Here is a 21206-nt window from a genome sequence, read left to right as displayed (position 1 = left end):
TGGGTGGCGTCCGATGGCTCCCTTGACACCTTCGAGGAGCAGTGAGCGCTGTCCGGGGTTCTCTGCTCGGTGTCCCCTTCAGGTTCTCTTTGTTTGACCCTTTGACTTTCACACCTGCCCCTGTTAAATAATTATGGGGGGGGCAACGAAAAATGTGAGTTCCTGGACCTTGTGAATCCTCCCCTAAGGCTGGGGGAGGGCCCTTTAGCAATGGGCAGGCGCAATTGGCCGGAACCCAATAGGACCACTCTCCCACTACTCCCTGGACCTGCTGTATCACACTGTTCACGTAGCAATATCATCAGGGAACGGTCACATAAAATGCTTGCATTTAAATACAGCATATTCACAAATAACTTAAAAGCTTGTTCTATTTTAAATATTTGGAGAATAAAGAGAAGTTCACCTTTAAATGGAATCATGAGCTAATAACTTCTATCAAACATTTCCCAACTATCAGTTTTCTCAAAGTATTCATTCTTTTTATGACTGTTTATAAAAAGTTAATTTTAATAAAAATTTCTAGGAATATTTGTTAGTGAGATGTGTTTTTAAACAAAACTAAGGTTCTCTTTACAGAGAGGAGGGAAGGGGATGGAGAGTTTAGAAAGCGATAGAGGCCCTTAGCTTATGTTTTATGGCTTTGGTAATGTATCCGACACACCGCTCCTTTTTGGGTTAACTTAAATAAAAAATAAATCTTTGCCTTATGTTTTAGAAAGAAATCTGCATATGAAAAAATATTTTAAGATGTTTTCTTGAAATAGAGATTGTGTGCCTGGCAAACTGGAAGTCTTTAAACAAGGAAAATGTGTCCTGGTTTTTAAGACTTTTTTTTTTTTAATAAACTAGATTGCTCCTATATGTATACCTTATTATTTGTAGTAATTACCTTAAAAGTTTGCAGTTAAAGACTCCTATCAAATATTCTGTGAAAGGTACAAATTACAGTTATTTATATGTATTTTTTTTAATATACTGTATATGTTAGAAGCAAAACTGAAGTTGTAAAGTTGCATTCCAGGGTCTGTGTAAATAGATTTGGAGGTCACAAATAGAGATTTTTTTTTTTTCCTAGAGAGTTTTCATCTTTGATACTTTCAAAGCCTTGGGTATATGCCTGCAACTCAAGATATGTCTGGGTATGTCTACACTTCAAACTTATTATAATTCTCAGCTCAAGGAGACACTTGCACTAGCTCTGATTGATCTAGTTCACTAAAAATAAAGTGTAGCCACGGAGATGCCCTGAGTCTCATGGTCCCACGGTCTCCAACAGGATTGAAGTGTAGACATACCCTCAGTGACAGAAGAAGGATTCCTAAGAATTTCTTTCATTAGTTTACACCCTTTTACATCACAGAAGCAACCCAAAAAAAAGCATATGAGCCGGCATGGTTTGAACATACTTTCAATCAACGTAATTGAAAGTATCATAAAATTCAGTGAAGGCAAATTTATAATGTATAAGACTATAATAATGTTACTAACCGTTTTTGCATCAATATTGATTCAAAACATTTTCAAGAATGTTGCTATTCGCTTCACGAAAAGAGCAATGGTATCATGGGCAGAGAGATCTTACAGTGAGATCTGCAGGACCACTGTATGGTCTTCCATCCCCATTCTCTCCTTTACAGATGCAGAGTTTGGCAGAAGGTGTTATGGAATGTGGTGCCCTAGTAACCCTTAAGTTCTTTTTCTATTTCTGCATGGTTAAATTGAATCCTTCCTCCATCCCAATAGATGATTTTACTGCTTTCCGCTATCCACTATGAAGGCTAACAGATGTGGCGAGGATGGAGAATGAAAAATATCAGTCTTTCTTTGTGAATTTTTTTTCTAGAATCTTTTGTCAGGCTCCCTTTTATGACTGCGTTTGTCCAGAGTTTTTCTGATTATTGCTCACATGTTAAGTACTTTTGAAAGGGAATTGTGTGTTCCTAGAGGAAATATTTAAATTTCTTGTCAAGGCCATACTGCAAATGGTTTCAGTTGAATAGGACTTTATAACATGTATGCGGTTAGTATTTTTCTTCTTTGAAAATTATCCTTTTAGAGTGTTCTTCCTGAGGGACATTCCTAAGCCATGCTCAGAGTCAAAGATCTGGTCTGCCTCCAGCTGTTGTAGAGATGGGGAACATCCCCACTGGGAAGACTCTCTGACATGAAGGATTCCAGACAGAAAAGTCAGAGCCAAGGCTGAGTTTTTCCATCCCTCAGCAATCCACTGGATTTGGGTGTGCTTAGTTTAAAAAAAAAAAAAAAAGTTGAGTAGAATTCCAGGTTTAGTTTGTAGGGTTAGGTGGAAATAGTCTCTGAATATGTGTATGGAATGAAGCAAGGGCTCCTGCCTCAATGATTGGTCATGCTGTGTTGGATTCCTAGAAAATTCCAAGCAAAAAATAATAAAAAAAAATGCTGTGCTTCCACTGTGAAGCATCTTGAGGTGGAAAATGCTGGAGTTATGGTGTAACAATTCTGCTCCCTTTTTGAATATGTATTATGATAGCCTTTACATGGTTTCTTACCATTGTTACTCCAGGACCACTGATTGCCTCATTCAGTGCACAGGTTGGATGGTAAATGAAGCAGTGTTCCACCCGACCCGTGACTCATTTGCTACAGGGGATGGCTGGTGAAAAGTGAGTGAGATATGATGCCTCATATTAAACAAACGGTAAAAATAAATAGAGAGGTCTGAAGAAGAGCTCGAAAGCTTGTCTTTCACCAACAGAAGTTGGTCCAATAAAACATATTGCCTCACAAACCTTGTCTCTCCAACACAGGGACCAACACAGGTAAAAAATAAATATTGAACAAGCTGCCCCATTCACTGAGTACCATGCATCCAGTGCACTGAATATAGCTTTTTTTTCTTCTTTTTTTAATGCAGTATTAAACATGTTGGGATCCCCTGTACGTAGATCTCTGAAAAGGAATTAGGTTTGTCTGAGATTATTTGTCTTTCACAATTCCATGCATACTTACATTTTTAGATGGTAGTTTTGCAGATGAATCCTAAGTTGCTGCTCTCATTTAAAAATCTATACATAAGTGTTTCAGAGACTTGTCCTAATGCTTGAGGTTAAACCAGTTTCATTTGTCAATTAATGCAAAAGGCTTTTTTCCCAGGGAAAATTACCTGAACTTTGAATTATTTACAAAATATATGGGTGACCAAAGTTAGTTTGATGTGTTAAACAGTTGACCATCATAATGGATAAGTATTGCTTTGCCTTTCAATCATGAGAGAATCTATTGATATATATACACTCCTTTTGTGTGGGTTTTTCGTCTAGCGATACGTTTTCTCTATGCTCTATTGTCTCACCCTATGGCAATTTTGTGTGACACAGAGATATTATTCTTTCTCCTGTATTTTTTTGGTATAATGACTTTACAGTTGAATGGCTTGCCACCTGGAATAATAATGTACTATACAATACTCCATTGCTAATAAGGCCTGATTCAGTAATACATCAGGTACCATAGTTATTTCAGTTGCATTGGTTTTGAAAAGCTGGTAGAATGAGCATAGATTTGAACGATAACTGGGGTTATGAATGTAAGGTTGAAGATTGCTGATTGACCCTTAAGAAGGCATCTTGCATTGTTTACTGCATTGTACTGAGCTTTGGAAGTAGATGTCTCAGGGCAAGAAAGTTGTATTTCTATTTGTAGTTGACACACTTAACTTGTGTGTCATTTCCTTTTGCAGACTGTCATAGATGCCCACATTTTCCCAGCCCTCATAAATATTTTACAAACTGCTGAATTTCGGACAAGGAAAGAAGCTGCTTGGGCAATAACAAATGCAACATCTGGTGGCTCTGCTGAGCAGATCAAGTAAGTAGCAGTGAAAATTGCTCTGAACGTTTAAATGGATGTAATGTTTATGTGAAAGGTACCATACTAAGAGCCCTGGACCTGTAAAGCCTTTGTTGAGAACAGACAGTTGAAGTGCCCAGTTTCCCTGTGTGATCTGTTTCCAATGTATCTCACTCCTCTGGAGTGGTCAGAGGCCACTTCTGGAGTTGAATTCAGTTATGAATGGTCCATTCAATCCTTGGCCTTGGCTGAGAGTCACCCATGAGAGAACCAGTTGTGAGGCTGGTGCTTGTAACAGAAATATCTCTCCTTTCACCTAGCTCATTTCACACAGTCCATCACAATCTGAATGTAACAACTTTCAATAAACCTGCACTAGACTCATAACTGGTGAACTGGAGAAGAATGGTTCAAAGGCCCATTTCCAACCCCCTGAGCCTGCCAATCCCTGGTACATTGTTCTTCCTGGTTTATGTACATGAACAAACCCTGCTCAAATGCAATCTCGGTTTCTACATTTTTAAAGCTGAGTTGGTGGAGGCCCACATAGATGATACTTTATCCAAGTGAGTCAGTATCTTACCTAGTGTGGCAGAGCTCTGACCTTGTCCCTGTGGGTCCCGTGCTTCCAGGCGGTTTATGCTAGCTTCAGAGGCTTACTGCAACTCTCCACATAGCCCTTCTCTCTCTGGGGCCAGGGATACAGTCTGCTGAGCCCTTTTCATCATAAGCCAACAAGGAGGTTGGTGAGAGAACTCCTACAGTCTCTGTTGCTCCTACGGCCTCATGCTAAAACAGTTTAGCCTCCTGTCCTGAAAGGGGCTTGTTTTCCCCTCCTAGGAGGTGTTTCTATAGTGGTGGGTTGGGGGGAACCCGGACCCACCCTCTACTCCGGGTTCCGGCCCAGGGACCCTAATGGTAGCAACTGTTGGCAGCCAACCTTTCACTGCCAGAGTTGCTACATTTCCCTGGGCCACTTCCCCACAGCTCTCCTGATTCTCCCTTCTTCACCCTTACCTTAGGGCTCCCTTGCCTATGACTTGAGGGTGTCTTCATTAACCAGCCCTTCAGCCAAACTTCCTCTCCCTTGGCTCTCCTCTGCCTGACTGGAGTGAGCCCTTTTATAGTATCAGAGGGGCCTTCATTAGAGTCAGGTGGTCACATTAGCTTAATGGCCTCACCTGACTCTTTGCAGATTAATTGGAGTCAGGTGTTCTCATTAGCCTGGAGCAGCCCCTTCTCTGGTCAGTCAGGGGACAGAAAACTGTTAATCCAGTGGCCAGTATATTTGCTTCTACCAGACTCCTGTACCCCACTAGTCTGGAGGGAGACTGCTGCTCCTGCTGGCCTTGGGCCCTTGCTGCTGCTGCCACTACTGCCCCTGCCCCTGCTCCAGCTGCTCCCCTGGCCGGGCCGGACACCATCTCCCCTACCTGGCTGCTGGCCAGCTGCTAGATTCCCCCACCCTTGGGTGCTGCTGCTGCTTCGTTTCCAACTACAGCCCCTTGGGGGGGGCTGCTGGCCCGCTCCCCAGAGGGGGGGAGTGAGGGACCCCTGCCCCAGCCGTTGCTGCTACCGCTGCTGTGAAGACCACCACCACCACCATCAACACCACCTGTGAGGGGTCCTCTCTGCCTGCCTGGCCACCGAGCTGCTGCCTGGGGCTGCTGCTGCTGCTGCCTGAGAGCTGCCGGACCCCGAAGGAGGAGGGGACAAGGCCATCTGCTGCTGGGGGAGCGCACACGGACTCCGAAGACCACTGTGGAGGGGGCCAGAAAAGCTGAGTGACTTTTGGACTGTGCTCTTGTGGTGGGGGTGCTGACTGTGTGTGCAGGGACTCAGGGGGTGTGGTGTGGAGCCTGCCCCCTAGTCCATCAGTGTGTCCCCCCCACCACCGCCACCACCACCGTCGGCGCTGCCCCCTCCACCACCCCCAGCGGACACTCACCATCTGCCTCAAGCTCCTGCTTCTGGGACTCCGCTGCTTGTTGGGCCTGCTGCCCCCTTTCACCACCTTTGGGGCCTGCAGCGGCAGCCAGCCCGCATTGACTTTTTTTTTTTCTTTTTTTTGCAAGCGCACGTGGGCGCACGTGCCCCCCGCCCCATCCTGGACTAACCCCCTTCCACAGCCCCCAGCCTTGTCCCTGGCTCCCTGCCCCCTTTTTCCCCTAGCAGCCTTTTTGCCCTCCCCTTTACCCCAGCACCTGGCTGACTTCAGTTTGTTTGCCTGCCCCGCCCTTCTCCCTCTGCAGCCCTTGCATGTTTGCCCCGCCCTTGCCTCTGAAGTCAGCCCCTAGGTTCCGTGTCCTGCTTCCAGCCTGGCTCCTCCCCCCCCCCCCCATGTGATAGCCCTACCCCAATTGGCCCCTTATTCAGTGCGCCCATGTCCGCGCCCATGCGCTTGTGCCCTTCCCCTGTTTGAGTTTGCCCCGACCTCACTACACTCCCCAAATGTTGTTATGACCCCCCTCCCCTAGTGCAACTGGAGGAGCCGGTTTTCTACCCCGAGTCGGTGACTGTCCCCCACAAGCCCTTGGAAACCCCCCTGTCCAGCCCATCCCCTTTGGTGCCCTCCTCCCCTGCCTGCAGCCTAGCGGGGAGGAGTGGTTCACCTGCTTCCCCTTTCCCCTTCTCTTCCCGGTGTCCTTCCCTCCCTCCCTGATCATTATGGCGGGGGATACGACTGGTGGGGCCCCTCCAGCAGCCCCTGATACCCCTCCCCCACCTGCCCCTCCGTCACCCCCCCGAGCCTCTACCTCAGCCGCCGCTACCAAACCATCTGGCACCACCCCCGCCGGGGCGCTGGCAGCGGCGGGCACCGGGGTGACCTCCGTTGCTGCCACGTCCCTCCCCCCCTTAGATTTTGGGGGAGCCCCCCCAGCCGGCGGGAAGGGCCGGGGTAGGAAGAAGGGGAAGGGCCCTGCCAAAAAGTCCAGGCCCTCCATGGCAGGGGCTGCCCCCACTGCCGCGGCCCCGCCACCGGCCGCAGCCTCCCACCCCGCTGCTCCTTCCGCCAGCTCTGCGGGTGTTCCTCCCCCGGCCCCCAGGGCGTACGCCCAGGTGGCGGCAGCCCCCGCGCCCACCGTTACATCATCTCTCCCCCCCGCCGCCTCCGCTACCATCTATAGCGGCCGGGGCCCCTTTCCCACCATGACCAGGAAGCACGGCGTCCGTTGCCTCCTGGTGCCCGCCTCGCCTCACGTGGAGACCTACGTGCGGGCGTTGGCGAGGGTGGTGGGGCCCACAGCCATTGTGGCGGCCTCCAAAATGTACGGGAAGGTGGTCTTCTTCCTGGCATCGGAGGCCGCCGCCCAGGAGGCGGTGGAGAAGGGCCTGGCGGTGGGAGGCGTGTTCGTCCCCCTCGAGCCGCTGGACGACCTGGGCGTCCGCCTGGTCCTGACTTCCGTCCCTCCCTTCCTTCCTAATGCCGCCCTGTTACCTGCCCTCTCTACCCTGGGGAAGCCCATCTCGGTTTTAAGCCCTCTCCCCTTGGGCTGCAAGGACCCCGCCCTCCGTCACGTCCTCTCGTTCCGCCGGCAAGTGCAGCTGCAACTGCCGCCGGCGGCGCGTGACGGAGAGGTGCTTGAGGGGTCCTTTTTGATCCCCTACCAGGGGGCCCAATACCGGGTGCATTATTCCACAGGGGAGGCCCGGTGCTACCTCTGCCGGGCGACAGGGCACGTCCGGAGGGACTGCCCTTTGGCCCGGCAAGGAGAGGCATCCGGGACCCCCGAGCCCCAGCAGGGCGCTGGCCCCGTCATCGCCAGCGCCCCTGGCTGCCCGGCGCCCGAAGCCACCCCTCCTCCCATCCAGTCCATCACTGCTCCCGCTCGGGCCCAAGGGGCACTGCCCCCAGCACGCCCAGACGAGTGGGAGAGCCCCGCCTCTGCTGCCTGCAACTCGGCGGGGCCCCTAGAGGAGGGTGCGGCAGGGATGCCGCCTAGCGTGGGAGAGGGCCCGCCCCAGGGGGACTCTTCCCTCCCTTTTTCCGCCCCACCGCTGCCTCCCACGGTCCCTGAGCCATCATCCTTGCCCCCTGACCCGACCCCTGCTAGCCAACCCCCCGATGATGCCATAGAGGGCTGGGCCCTAGTCCAGGGGAAGCGGGGCAAGCGGAAGGCTCGAGCTCAGCTCCTTTCCACCGATGCGGAAGCCCCCCGGAAGACCAGAAGGGGGGGCGCCGATGCCGAGCCTTCTGCCTTGCCCGCGGGCGTATACCATCCCCTGGCGCCGGCTGGGGAAGACGTGGCAGCACGGGAGGGCAGTACCGTCCCTCCCTTAGAGTCCCTTCCCCCCAAGGACCCCGATGTAGCCCCACCTGCCCCATTACCATCCACAAGCCCCGTGAGCCTCGGGGCGAGTGTCGCCTCGGGCACTAGCGGGGAGATCTCCGGGGTGGCGGAAGGAGAGCTCCCCTCCATTTATGAGGAGATCGAGGCCCTGGGTCTGACCCCAGTCACCCAGGGGGAGGACGACCCTCTGCTAGCGGGCCTCGATCTGAGCGACCTCACCCCGGCCCCGCCTTCCCCATGTCCCCTTCCCCTAACCGCTACCTTTGCTCCCGCCTCCGAGGGTTCCCAGGGCTCCTCCATCTGCCCGGCCGTGGGTGGCACCATGCTGTTAGCTGCCGAGTCCACCGAGGCGACCGCTGGTGCACTGCGGCTGGGACCCGAGCCCTACGAGTTGCCCCTCGAGGGCGTGGGGCGACCGATCTCTTCCCTGGGCGAGGACCCCGCTGACGGTGCTGGGACTATTATGCCAGCCGTGGTGCCAGAGCCCAGCATCATAGAGGGTCCCCTGCCCCACCCCCACCCCCCAGAGCCTGATCGAGAGGGGCCTTTTTCCAAGGGCTTGGCTCCTGGGGCCCTGGATCCCACCTTTGCCCCTCTCCCTGGCTCTGCATCCGACCCTTGCCTTGCCCTCACTCCGGATCCCTGCCCTGCCCCTGATGTCAACCCCGCCCCTGTTCCCCCCACTTCCCATGCTATCATTGCCGCCCCTGGGGCCGTCATCGCCTCGCTCCTAGAGGATAGCCCCCAGGGAGCGGCTTCTGTATTCCCCAGTCCCGACTCACTAGGGGCTGCCACCTTCCCTCCGCCGCCCCCACTCGAGCCAGGGTTTGAGGGGGGCTGCGTGGCGCCAGCCCATCAGGCGCCACGTCGGGGGTCTGCCCCTTGTCTACCCGTTTCGGTGGGCCACGGGGCTGTGTCAGTAATCCCTCCGGAGGACAGCCGGGGGCTAGTGGCCCCGGCCCCCCATACGCTGCGGGAGGAGATGCGGGAGTTCCTCGAGGACGTCCGGGGCTCCCGTAATAAGGTGCAGCTCGCCCTGCAGCGATGGGGGGATTTCCATCTCATCCTCCGGGCCGCGAGGGCCCTCATGGGGGAGGGTAAAAGGACCGGGAAGCAGGCTGCCACGACTTACCAGCGGGTCCGCCTCTTCCGTGACTCCCTAATTACCTACGGGGTAGGTCATGGATTGTTGTGCGGCCCGTTAGGAACCGCGAGAGTCCCTGCCGGTGAGGATCCCCCCCAGCCCTCCTCATGGAACCCCTTACCATCGTCACGTTAAACACCCGGGGCTGTAGGATGGGTCTCCGCAGGTGCCAGGTGCTCTCCTTCCTTCGGGAGGGGGGGTACTCTGTGATTTTCCTGCAGGAGACCCATACGGATCCGGCCGCCGAAGCTAGCTGGCGGCTGGAATGGGGGGACAGGGTCTACTTTAGCCATCTCACAGTTCGTACGGCTGGAGTGGCGACCCTGTTCTCCCCCGACCTACGGCCCGAGGTGCTGGGGGTCGCCGAGGCTGTGCCGGGCCGCCTGCTGCACCTCCGGGTCCGTTTGGAGAGGCTCGTGGTCAATCTTGTCAACATCTATGCCCTGACATCGGGCCCAGAGCGGCTACGTTTCTTTCAGCAGGTGTCCGCCTTCCTCGGCATTTTGGATCCTCACGAGTGTCTGGTCCTGGGCGGGGACTTCAATACAACCCTCGAGGAGCGGGACCGCTCGGGGACCGAGCAGTGCCCGGCCGCCGCGGACGTCCTCCGGGAGATAGTGGACCATCACTCCCTGGTGGACGTCTGGCGCGACCACCACCCGGACGACGCCTCGACGTTCACCTTTGTCCAGGTGGAGGCCCGTCGGTCGCGCTACTCCCGGTTGGACCGCATCTATTTATCACGTTTCCATCTCTCACAGGCCCACTCCTCCAGCATCCGGCCGGCCCCATTCTCCGATCATCACCTGGCTACCGTGACGGTCTCTCTCTGTGCAGAGAGGCCGGGGCCGGCCTATTGGCATTTTAATAACAGCTTGTTGGAGGATGTGGGCTTCGTGGTGTCCTTCCGGGAGTTCTGGTTGGCCTGGCGAGGGCAGCGGCGTGCCTTTCCCTCGGCGCGGCGGTGGTGGGACCTAGGGAAGGTGCGCGCCCGGCTCTTCTGCCGTAACTACACCCGGGGCGCCAGCCGACGGAGAGATGCGGCGATAGGGCAGTTGGAGCGGGAGGTCTTAGAGCTGGAGAGGCGTCTGGCCGCCAGCCCCGAGGATCCATCCCTCTGCGGAGCGTGCCGGGAGAAGCGGGAGGAGCTCCGGGCCCTCGAGGACCATCGGGCCCGGGGTGCTTTTGTTCGATCCCGCATCCGCCTCCTTCGGGAGATGGATCGCGGCTCCCGCTTCTTCTACGCCCTGGAGAAAAGGAGGGGGGCCAAGAAGCACATCACTTGCCTCCTCGCAGAGGACGGCACCCCCCTCACGGATCCGGTGGAGATGTGCGGGAGGGCCAGAGCCTTCTACGCAGGCCTTTTCTCCCCGGATCCGACCGATCCTAATGCTTGCAGAGTGCTCTGGGACGAACTCCCGACGGTCAGCGCGGGTGACCGAGACCGGCTAGAGCTGCCTCTCACTCTGGCCGAGTTCTCGGAAGCCCTCCGCCGCATGCCCACCAATAAATCTCCGGGCATGGACGGGCTGACCGTGGAGTTCTACCGCGCATTCTGGGACGTTCTCGGCCCAGACTTAGTTACCGTCTGGGCCGAGTCTTTGCAGAGCGGGGTCCTCCCTCTTTCGTGCAGGCGAGCCGTGCTCGCCTTATTGCCAAAGAAGGGGGACCTCCGCGATTTACGAAATTGGCGTCCCGTCTCGCTCCTCAGCATGGACTACAAGGTCGTAGCGAAAGCCATCTCGCTGCGGCTAGGGTCCGTGCTGGCGGACGTGATCCACCCAGACCAGACCTACACCGTCCCGGGCCGCACCATCTTCGACAACCTGTATCTGGTCCGGGACCTTTTGGAACTCGGGTGTAGGGACGGTCTGTCGTTCGCCCTCCTGTCCCTGGATCAGGAGAAGGCGTTCGACAGGGTGGATCACGGGTATCTCCTGGGCACTCTGCGAGCGTTTGGCTTGGGTCCCCAGTTTGTGGGTTTTCTCCGGGTGCTGTACGCCTCCGCAGAGTGTCTGGTCAGGCTCAACTGGACCCTGACCGAACCGGTCAGCTTCGGGCGAGGAGTACGGCAGGGGTGCCCCCTCTCGGGTCAGCTGTACGCTCTGGCGATAGAGCCCTTCCTCTGTCTCCTCCGCAGGAGGTTGACGGGGTTGGCGCTACGGGAGCCGGAGCTGCGGCTGGTCCTGTCGGCATACGCCGACGATGTACTCCTCGTGGTCCAGGACCCGGGCGACTTAGCGCGGGTGGAGGCTTGCCAGGCTGTGTACTCGGCAGCCTCCTCCGCCCGGGTCAACTGGGTCAAGAGCTCTGGCTTGGTGGTAGGGGACTGGCAGCAGGCGAGCTCCCTCCCACCCGCGCTTCAAGCCATCCGGTGGAGCGCGGGTCCGCTGCTCTATCTCGGCGTTTACCTTTCCGCCACGCATCCGTCTCCGCAGGAGAACTGGCAAGGTTTAGAGGGCAGGGTGGTAGAGCGGCTCCGGAGGTGGACGGGACTGCTCCGGTGTCTGTCCTTTCGAGGGCGGGCACTGGTGCTCAACCAACTAGTCCTGTCCATGCTCTGGTACCGGCTCAACACCCTGGTCCCGGCCCCGGATTTCCTGGCCAACCTCCGGAAATTGATTCTGGAGTTCTTCTGGTCAGGACTGCACTGGGTCTCTGCAGGGGTTCTCCATCTGCCCCTGGAGGAGGGAGGGCAGGGCCTGACGTGTCTCCGCACTCAGGTCCATGTCTTCCACCTCCAAGCCCTGCAGAGGCTCCTTTATGGTGCAGGTAGTCCGGCGTGGAGCATATTGGCGCACGCCTTCCTGCGCCGCCTCCGAGGGCTCCGATATGACCGGCAGCTCCTTTATCTCCATCCGAGGGGTCTTCCGCGAGACCTCTCCGGGCTGCCGGTCTTCTACCAGGACCTCCTCCGGACCTGGAAACTGTTTGCAGCGACCAGGTCCGTGGCGGCCTCCGTGGGGGAAGATCTCCTCGCGGAGCCCCTGCTACATAACCCCTACCTCCGTGTGCAGGCGGCGGAGTCCCCCTCGGTGCGCCAGAGGTTGGTCCTGGCAGAAGTCACCAAAGTCAGAGACCTCCTGGACTACGACCGGGGAGACTGGCTGGATCCCCTGACGCTCGCTCAGCGCATGGGGCTCTCCAGACCTCGTACTGCCCTGCGCGTACTTCACGAGGTGAGGGCCGCTTTGCCGCCCGCTGCTCGGGTTTACCTCGACCGGGTCCTGCGAGAGGGCGCGCCCCGCCCACCCTCCACCCCAGGCCCTCCGGACCTTTTCATCGGGCCCCTGCCCCGTGGACCCGACCGACCCCCCCGCCCCTTCACCGTGAGCCGGCTGCACGAGCTGCAGCCGGTCCGGTTCCAGACCGCGCCAAAACAACATCTCTACACGCTCGTGCTCCACACCCTTCATGTCCTCACCCTCGCGTCCCGCCCTGACACAAAGTGGCGGGACCTCCTGCCACCTCTAGAGGGTGAGGAGCCCCGGTGGGCCAGCCTCTATTCCACCTTAGTCCCGCGGCCCGCCGGGGATATCAGTTGGCGGCTCCTCCACGGGGCCGTGAGCACGGGTGTGTACTTGGCGCGGTTTACCCCAATCCCGGACACCTGCCCCTTTTGCGGCGTGAGGGAAACCCTGGCGCACGTCTATCTGGAGTGCGCCAGGTTGCAGCCCCTATTCCGGCTCCTCACCGATATTTTATTAAAGTTTTGGTTGCACTTTTCTCCTCACCTTCTTATCTACGCACTCCCTGTCCGTGGCCCCACTAAGTCGCGGGACCTCCTGGTCAACCTCCTCCTGGCCCTGGCTAAAGTGGCCATCTATAAAACCAGGGTGAGGAGGTTGGCCGATGGAGTCTCCTGCGACTGCGGGGCCTATTTCCGATCCTCCGTCCGTTCACGCCTCCAGGCAGAGTTCCTCTGGGCGGCGTCCACCGACTCCCTTGAGGCCTTTGAGGAGCAGTGGGCGCTGTCTGGGGTTCTCTGCTCAGTGTCCCCGTCCGGTTCCCTTCTTTTGACCCTTTGACCGCACTCCCGTCCCTGTTTTTCATTAGTTGTCCCCCGTAATTTTTTGGCCTCCAGGTCCTGTGGATCTCCCCCTTAGGCTGCGGGGGGATCCTTTAGCGGTGGGCGAGCTTTGCCCGCCCACTTCCTGGATCCCAATAGGGCTACTCTGCTGTAACTGCGGGGCCTGTTTCCGATCCTCCGTCCGTTCATGCCTCCAGGCAGAGTTCCTCTGGGCGGCGTCCACCGACTCCCTTGAGGCCTTTGAGGAGCGGTGGGCGCTGTCTGGGGTTCTCTGCTCGGTGTCCCCGTCCGGTTCCCTTCTTTTGACCCTTTGACCGCACTCCCGTCCCTGTTTTTCATTAGTTGTCCCCCGTAATTTTTTGGCCTCCAGGTCCTGTGGATCTCCCCCTTAGGCTGGGGGGGGATCCTTTAGCGGTGGGCGAGCTTTGCCCGCCCACTTACTGGATCCCAATAGGGCTACTCTGCTGTAACTGCGGGGCCTGTTTCCGATCCTCCGTCCGTTCATGCCTCCAGGCAGAGTTCCTCTGGGCGGCGTCCACCGACTCCCTTGAGGCCTTTGAGGAGCGGTGGGCGCTGTCTGGGGTTCTCTGCTCGGTGTCCCCGTCCGGTTCCCTTCTTTTGACCCTTTGACCGCACTCCCGTCCCTGTTTTTCATTAGTTGTCCCCCGTAATTTTTTGGCTTCCAGGTCCTGTGGATCTCCCCCTTAGGCTGGGGGGGGATCCTTTAGCGGTGGGCGAGCTTTGCCCGCCCACTTCCTGGATCCCAATAGGGCTACTCTGCTGTAACTGCGGGGCCTATTTCCGATCCTCCGTCCGTTCATGCCTCCAGGCAGAGTTCCTCTGGGCGGCGTCCACCGACTCCCTTGAGGCCTTTGAGGAGCGGTGGGCGCTGTCTGGGGTTCTCTGCTCGGTGTCCCCGTCCGGTTCCCTTCTTTTGACCCTTTGACCGCACTCCCGTCCCTGTTTTTCATTAGTTGTCCCCCGTAATTTTTTGGCCTCCAGGTCCTGTGGATCTCCCCCTTAGGCTGCGGGGGGATCCTTTAGCGGTGGGCGAGCTTTGCCCGCCCACTTCCTGGATCCCAATAGGGCTACTCTGCTGTAACTGCGGGGCCTATTTCCGATCCTCCGTCCGTTCATGCCTCCAGGCAGAGTTCCTCTGGGCGGCGTCCACCGACTCCCTTGAGGCCTTTGAGGAGCGGTGGGCGCTGTCTGGGGTTCTCTGCTCGGTGTCCCCGTCCGGTTCCCTTCTTTTGACCCTTTGACCGCACTCCCGTCCCTGTTTTTCATTAGTTGTCCCCCGTAATTTTTTGGCCTCCAGGTCCTGTGGATCTCCCCCTTAGGCTGCGGGGGGATCCTTTAGCGGTGGGCGAGCTTTGCCCGCCCACTTCCTGGATCCCAATAGGGCTACTCTGCTGTAACTGCGGGGCCTGTTTCCGATCCTCCGTCCGTTCATGCCTCCAGGCAGAGTTCCTCTGGGCGGCGTCCACCGACTCCCTTGAGGCCTTTGAGGAGCGGTGGGCGCTGTCTGGGGTTCTCTGCTCGGTGTCCCCGTCCGGTTCCCTTCTTTTGACCCTTTGACCGCACTCCCGTCCCTGTTTTTCATTAGTTGTCCCCCGTAATTTTTTGGCCTCCAGGTCCTGTGGATCTCCCCCTTAGGCTGGGGGGGGATCCTTTAGCGGTGGGCGAGCTTTGCCCGCCCACTTACTGGATCCCAATAGGGCTACTCTGCTGTAACTGCGGGGCCTGTTTCCGATCCTCCGTCCGTTCATGCCTCCAGGCAGAGTTCCTCTGGGCGGCGTCCACCGACTCCCTTGAGGCCTTTGAGGAGCGGTGGGCGCTGTCTGGGGTTCTCTGCTCGGTGTCCCCGTCCGGTTCCCTTCTTTTGACCCTTTGACCGCACTCCCGTCCCTGTTTTTCATTAGTTGTCCCCCGTAATTTTTTGGCTTCCAGGTCCTGTGGATCTCCCCCTTAGGCTGGGGGGGGATCCTTTAGCGGTGGGCGAGCTTTGCCCGCCCACTTCCTGGATCCCAATAGGGCTACTCTGCTGTAACTGCGGGGCCTATTTCCGATCCTCCGTCCGTTCATGCCTCCAGGCAGAGTTCCTCTGGGCGGCGTCCACCGACTCCCTTGAGGCCTTTGAGGAGCGGTGGGCGCTGTCTGGGGTTCTCTGCTCGGTGTCCCCGTCCGGTTCCCTTCTTTTGACCCTTTGACCGCACTCCCGTCCCTGTTTTTCATTAGTTGTCCCCCGTAATTTTTTGGCCTCCAGGTCCTGTGGATCTCCCCCTTAGGCTGCGGGGGGATCCTTTAGCGGTGGGCGAGCTTTGCCCGCCCACTTCCTGGATCCCAATAGGGCTACTCTGCTGTAACTGCGGGGCCTATTTCCGATCCTCCGTCCGTTCATGCCTCCAGGCAGAGTTCCTCTGGGCGGCGTCCACCGACTCCCTTGAGGCCTTTGAGGAGCGGTGGGCGCTGTCTGGGGTTCTCTGCTCGGTGTCCCCGTCCGGTTCCCTTCTTTTGACCCTTTGACCGCACTCCCGTCCCTGTTGTTCATTAGTTGTCCCTCGTAATTATTTGGTTTCCCAGGTCTTGTGGATCCCCCCCTTAGGCTGGGGAGGGATCCTTTAGCAGTGGGCGAACTTCGCCTGCCCACTTCCTGGATCCCAATAAGGCTACTCTGCTGTACCCAACTGGCCTGGGTCTGTCACACTAGTTGTTTTGTTCTCAGTCCTCTACACTAAACACTGGACAGTACGGCCTCATAAATTACACAGGTTACCTTAATCCAAACGATTGACCATGTTTGTGTATGGTGTTTTTCAGATACTTAGTAGAACTGGGATGTATCAAACCGCTTTGTGACCTCCTTACAGTAATGGACTCAAAGATTGTGCAGGTGGCACTGAATGGGCTGGAGAATATCCTGAGACTTGGAGAGCAGGAAGCCAAGCGCAGTGGCACTGGCATTAATCCCTACTGCGCTCTTATTGAAGAAGCATACGGTAAGAGCATAATCTCTGTAGAGGATAGGTGTTAGATGGCAGTAATCAGGAGCCCTTTGGGTATTCAGCAGCCCGGGAGCTGTGCTTTTGAGTACTTCATTATCATCACTTGTCGTAACCCCCTGAAAAAGAACTTTTCCTAGGCAAGTGTCCATCCATCATTGTGCTCCAACTCCTGGTTTAGCTCTGCCCACAGACAGCTTGGAGGAAGTTGTGACATAGCCATGGTACAGCCTATACTAATGAGTAGCTTGTCACTCCTGCCTTCTTACCTTGGGTGCCCATTACACCTCTTTGCTGCTGTAGCTTCCAGTCTGGACTGATCATAAACAGCATCCAGCATGTAAGTCACTCCCAGCTGTGCCTGTGTGTGAGCTGCAGCCAGCCAGCCCCACCTTGGCTCTTACCAGTCTTGGGTATAGTACAGGGTGACCGCAACTCACTCCCAATCTTAGATTTCCCCCCAGAAATATATGTCCTGTACTGTCCAGCCCACTCCTAGACAATACAAGTACATTAAATCCGTTACTTCTTGAAGATAATAATATGCCAGTTTATTATTCCAAATAGTTCATCAGACACTTCAATTTAATCACGCTAGATTAGATAAAACAGTAAAATAAGTTTAACTACAAAGAGAGAGATTTGAAGTGAATACAAGTAATGAGGCATATGTCAGAAATGGTTACAAGAAAAATAAGGGTAAAACAAAACTATTGCCTAACTTAACAAATGGTTAAATTCAAAGCAAGATTTTTCTCACCACATGCTCTCTCAGCAGTCTTACAGGCCAAACTTCATAGATCAGGACCCCTTCTTGAAAGAGAGAAGGGGGTCCCTTGGGTCATTGATTCCTCCTGGTTATAGTGTCAGTCCCCCTCTTGGAAAACATTTTCAGCTGAGATTCAGAAGACTGTGTGTCTATGTGTAAGGATATTCCCTGCAAGTTTTCCCCTGTTTGAACTCCCTTCCTGCTTGATGACTCTTGATGATTTACTGCTTAAATGCAAATTAAGCAGAACACACCTTCTTTTGTTTGAGGCAGGCCTGTTTGCCAACCTTAGTTTGGAATATGTGTTAATAACATTGTACAGGGAAATCCTATAACTTCATATACACTGTTGCCACACGTTTTATCAGGACAATATTGACCAGCAAATTATGAGTTTTCAGGTGATACCTTACAAGACCTATATTATACAAAGATTATTACAATAGTGTGTAGGGTGTGGACACAGATACATTCTGTCACAGCGGTATATGCACATTAACTTTTTACTCTGTTTGTGCCAATTATGGGTACATCTATACAGCACACTAAGTTAGATCTCAGACGTAGATTTGAAGCCAAGCCCCCCTTCCATCCACCCAGAAATTAGTTTGGCTTGAGTCAATAACCCCTCTTGACTCAGTCCAGTGGACACTGCTGGGGAGGAGAGGGGGAGGTCAGAGCCTGAATCCCACTGTGATGTGGTTCAGAGCCCAAGCATTTTGCAGTGTGGATGCAGCTCAGGTCTGGGTCACCAGACTTGTATCTGGAGAGTTTGCCAACACTATCCCTGAATCACCTGGGGCTGTGCTTCCGAGCCCTTCAATTCAGAAGCATCTTCCTGGTTTAAAAACAGCTGCTCGATGTTTAACCCTTCATTTCCATGTGGACTGCTCGCCTGGAAACAACAAACACAGTCAGAACTCGTGTATTTGCTGTGGCCAGCAGCAAGATGAAGTCCTGCATCAAGTGAGTGGCTAGCTGGCCAGAGGAACGCAGACGGATTCTAGTTAAACTCTGACGTGAGGCAAGCAAGACATTTGACTTCAGTAAGAGCATGAAAAATAACCATGTATAAAAATAATATACGAGCGACTGGCAGCATTGGAGATCGACTGGACAGCAGATCAATGCAGAGGGTGGATCAAGAGGCTGAGACAGACTACCAGAAAGTCAAGAATGCTAATGACAATTCTAGGACTCCTTGTCTTCCTGTCTCTTTTACAAGGAATTTGGCCATGTACTGGGAACTGCTCTGAGCCCCAGTGGTGCATGACACTGCTGAGTGACAATGGCGACCTTATAACCCCCATGTTACAGGCACCACCTGAGGAGAACAAGCTGCCAGATAAAGAGCAAGAAGTCACACTGGAGCTGAGACCGGTAACCAAAGAAGCCATGGTGCTGGAGCAGCTACAGCATATTGTGTGTCCGTACTCAGAAGACCTTTTCGGGGACAGCCCTATGGAGCAGTACCCTGCAGAACTGGTATCAGAACAAGTGCCGGAGCCTGGTAAGTTTCTGCTGCCATGTTTGTTTTTATTAGTATATGATAGGGAAGGATTTCCAGCTTATGAGTCTATTAAATTATTAATACAACCCAGGATTTCTGTGCATTTCAATCAGGATGGGACCCATGCCGTTCCACTTAGGGCCCACCCCCCACGTTCTCCACTGCCACATTGGAGTCAAAATGGACACAGTAAAAGGAGGAAAAATTACACAACCAGTTATGAAATTTTTACTAGTTACTCGCTGATTGGTGTATGTATATGGGTTGGTGCTCCACAATTCACAGCCTCACAAACCCCTCCCATGTAATACAGCACATCTTATAAATCGGCCGTGCACAAACTATTCCCAAATGCCTGTGAATTGATTCCCAGAAAACTGGGCTGTTATGAGTCCAACCAAAACTGTGGTGTGTGTTTGGTCCATTGCGGACTTTAACGCATGAGTCTAAACTACAGCAGAGTCGTGTCAGTCTTAGGATTCCCAAGATGAATGGCAGCGAGTTGGGTGTTTGCATGGATACAGGGTGCTAACAAGGAGGCTGTACCGCATCTTCATGCAAATTCAGTGTCTTGTTGATTTTTATCACTAATTTTCACCATTTCTGGCTGGTGATGAAAGTAGACTTCTCACGGAATAGGAACTCCAGACAGTCTGTTGCATTCCAGGACAGGGCATACTTATTAGGTCCCGCTTTATAAGTTATGAGCCCCCTCTCTCTCCATTCTGCAATGTAGTATTCATAGAATCTCAGAGTTGGAAGGGACCTCAGGAGGTCATCTAGTCCAACCCCCTGCTCAAAGCAGGACCAGTCCCCAGTGTTTGCCCCAGATCCCTAAATGGCCCCCTCAGGGATTGAACTCACAACCCTGGGTTTAGCAGGCCAATGCTCAAACCACTGAGCTATCCTTCCCCCCCAAGTCACTAGATGCTGAAATAGTTTCTTAGTACAGATGGCTATCGTGACCTCCAGAGCTTGCCCTGCCTGACAGGATTGAACAATCATTGCTTATAACTAGAGCACTCATAAGTCGTCTCTCGCCCCACACCCCAACTTCCCCTCATAGACTCCACCGTCCTCCCGCAAAAAAGGGGGACAGAGAAGTAATTAGAATTGAGTTTTGTATGTGTGTCTTAACATGATGTCTTCTGGTTTTCATTGCTGTTCCAAAGGATTTCTGAAGTGGACAGTGTTTTGTGTAAATAGAGTAGAATACAGCCCATTGATTTAAAAGTATGCATCTTTTGACCATGAATGAAAGTAGTAGTTGTTCCTTTAATAAACTGTGAAATGTATTTTTTTTTTTTTTTTTACCATGCTCAGAAAATAATGTTCTGTCTTTCTCCTTTCAATGCCACAGGGATAACACATGGCACCAGGAGCCTGGGTCTGCAGACCATCCATAGCAGGGGAAGAGAAAAAGAGCCCAAGATGAGCGGATCGGAGACCTGCTCAATAAAAATGAATTAGCACATCCAGGTCCAGGAGACCCAGCTCGACTACCAAAAAGATAAAGATGCTTGCAGGGTGGAAAGACAGAGAGAGAGGCTGCACAGCGCAAGGAAAGCATAGCAGACAGATTCATGAAGCATGATGGCCTGTTGAGGAAGGAAGATAGCGCACAGCAGAATTAGCTGTTCAAGTACTTACTGTAGCTGATGGCTACCAGACTGCAGGCTCCAATACCAACCAGTGTCTTCTGCTCCAGACCCACAGCCTGAGTCCCCTTACCACTATCGATCCCTCCAGAGCACCCATCCTTTAGACAATTCAGGGGGTGCCTGGAGCATGTCACAGGCAAGCACTGGCACATGGAACAGACATATGCACCCCGTGCACTCATCCTCTCCTGTCCAGGTGCAGCTTGCACATCCAAAATGTGCCAGAAAGGCCAACATGGATCTTTCGAGTGGGTTTTTTGTGGTCAAAGTTAGATTATACTATTGTGCTGCACACCATAATGGCAGCTGGTCTGCATTACTGATTGTTGCAACATTTAAATAAACTGTGTGAAATAAAATGTTGGATTGTGTAGAGCACAGCAAGCCACAATAACACAGACTGTATTAGTGACATTGGCGCCCAGATTATTTTGAAGGCAGCACCAATGGGATGTAAATCTGCCAAATGCACATTCTACCACCATCCTACGGCAACTGACTGTGCATTTGAACCTTTTTTTGCCAGATCCTCTGAAATTAGGGCGGGTTTTACACGGTACGGCAACAAAGGGTAAGCAAGGTTCCCTAGAATAATCATGGGGACAGTAATTTTATTTATAACAATAAGAAAAGGAGGACTTGTGGCACCTTAGAGACTAACCAATTTATTTGAGCATAAGCTTTCGTGAGCTACAGCTCACTTCATCGTGCATGCAGTGGAAATGCTCAGATAAATTGGTTAGTCTCTAAAGTGCCACAAGTCCTCCTCTTCTTTTTGCGAATACAGACTAAACACGGCTGCTACTCTGAAACCTGTCATTTATAACAATGTATTTGGTGGGAGTAATGCCCTATTTTCTCAATTAAGGTAAAGTCCCGATCTCTGGAACACCCTGGCATCATGCACCCTGCTAGTGCATCCCATGTTAATGTCCATGAATCTGCCCCTGTGGTCAACCTGCATAAT

The 21206-nt window shown here is 53.8% G+C and overlaps 1 protein-coding gene across 9 annotated transcripts in view; it reads left to right on the top strand.

The window, feature by feature from the left end:
* KPNA1 (karyopherin subunit alpha 1) overlaps window positions 1-21206 on the top strand; it is a 152186-nt gene that overhangs the window by 119994 nt on the left and 10986 nt on the right. For 6 of the 9 annotated variants that reach the window (XM_037910452.2, XM_043521952.1, XM_043521226.1 and 3 more), the window contains 2 exons: window positions 3722-3849; window positions 16118-16296. In XM_037910452.2, the coding sequence (XP_037766380.1) occupies window positions 3722-3849; window positions 16118-16296 (307 nt within the window). Of the gene's footprint in view, window positions 1-3721; window positions 3850-16117; window positions 16297-17982; window positions 18579-19938; window positions 20599-21206 lie in introns of those variants that run through there. The other 3 variants (XR_005227017.2, XR_006284144.1, XR_006284180.1) reach the window with 2 other exon arrangements.

Source organism: Chelonia mydas, chromosome 1 (genome assembly GCF_015237465.2).
Source record: "Chelonia mydas isolate rCheMyd1 chromosome 1, rCheMyd1.pri.v2, whole genome shotgun sequence".
NCBI classification, from domain to species: domain Eukaryota; kingdom Metazoa; phylum Chordata; order Testudines; family Cheloniidae; genus Chelonia; species Chelonia mydas.
Note: the sequence above shows the minus strand (reverse complement) of the source record. Positions and strands in the feature narration are given on the sequence as shown.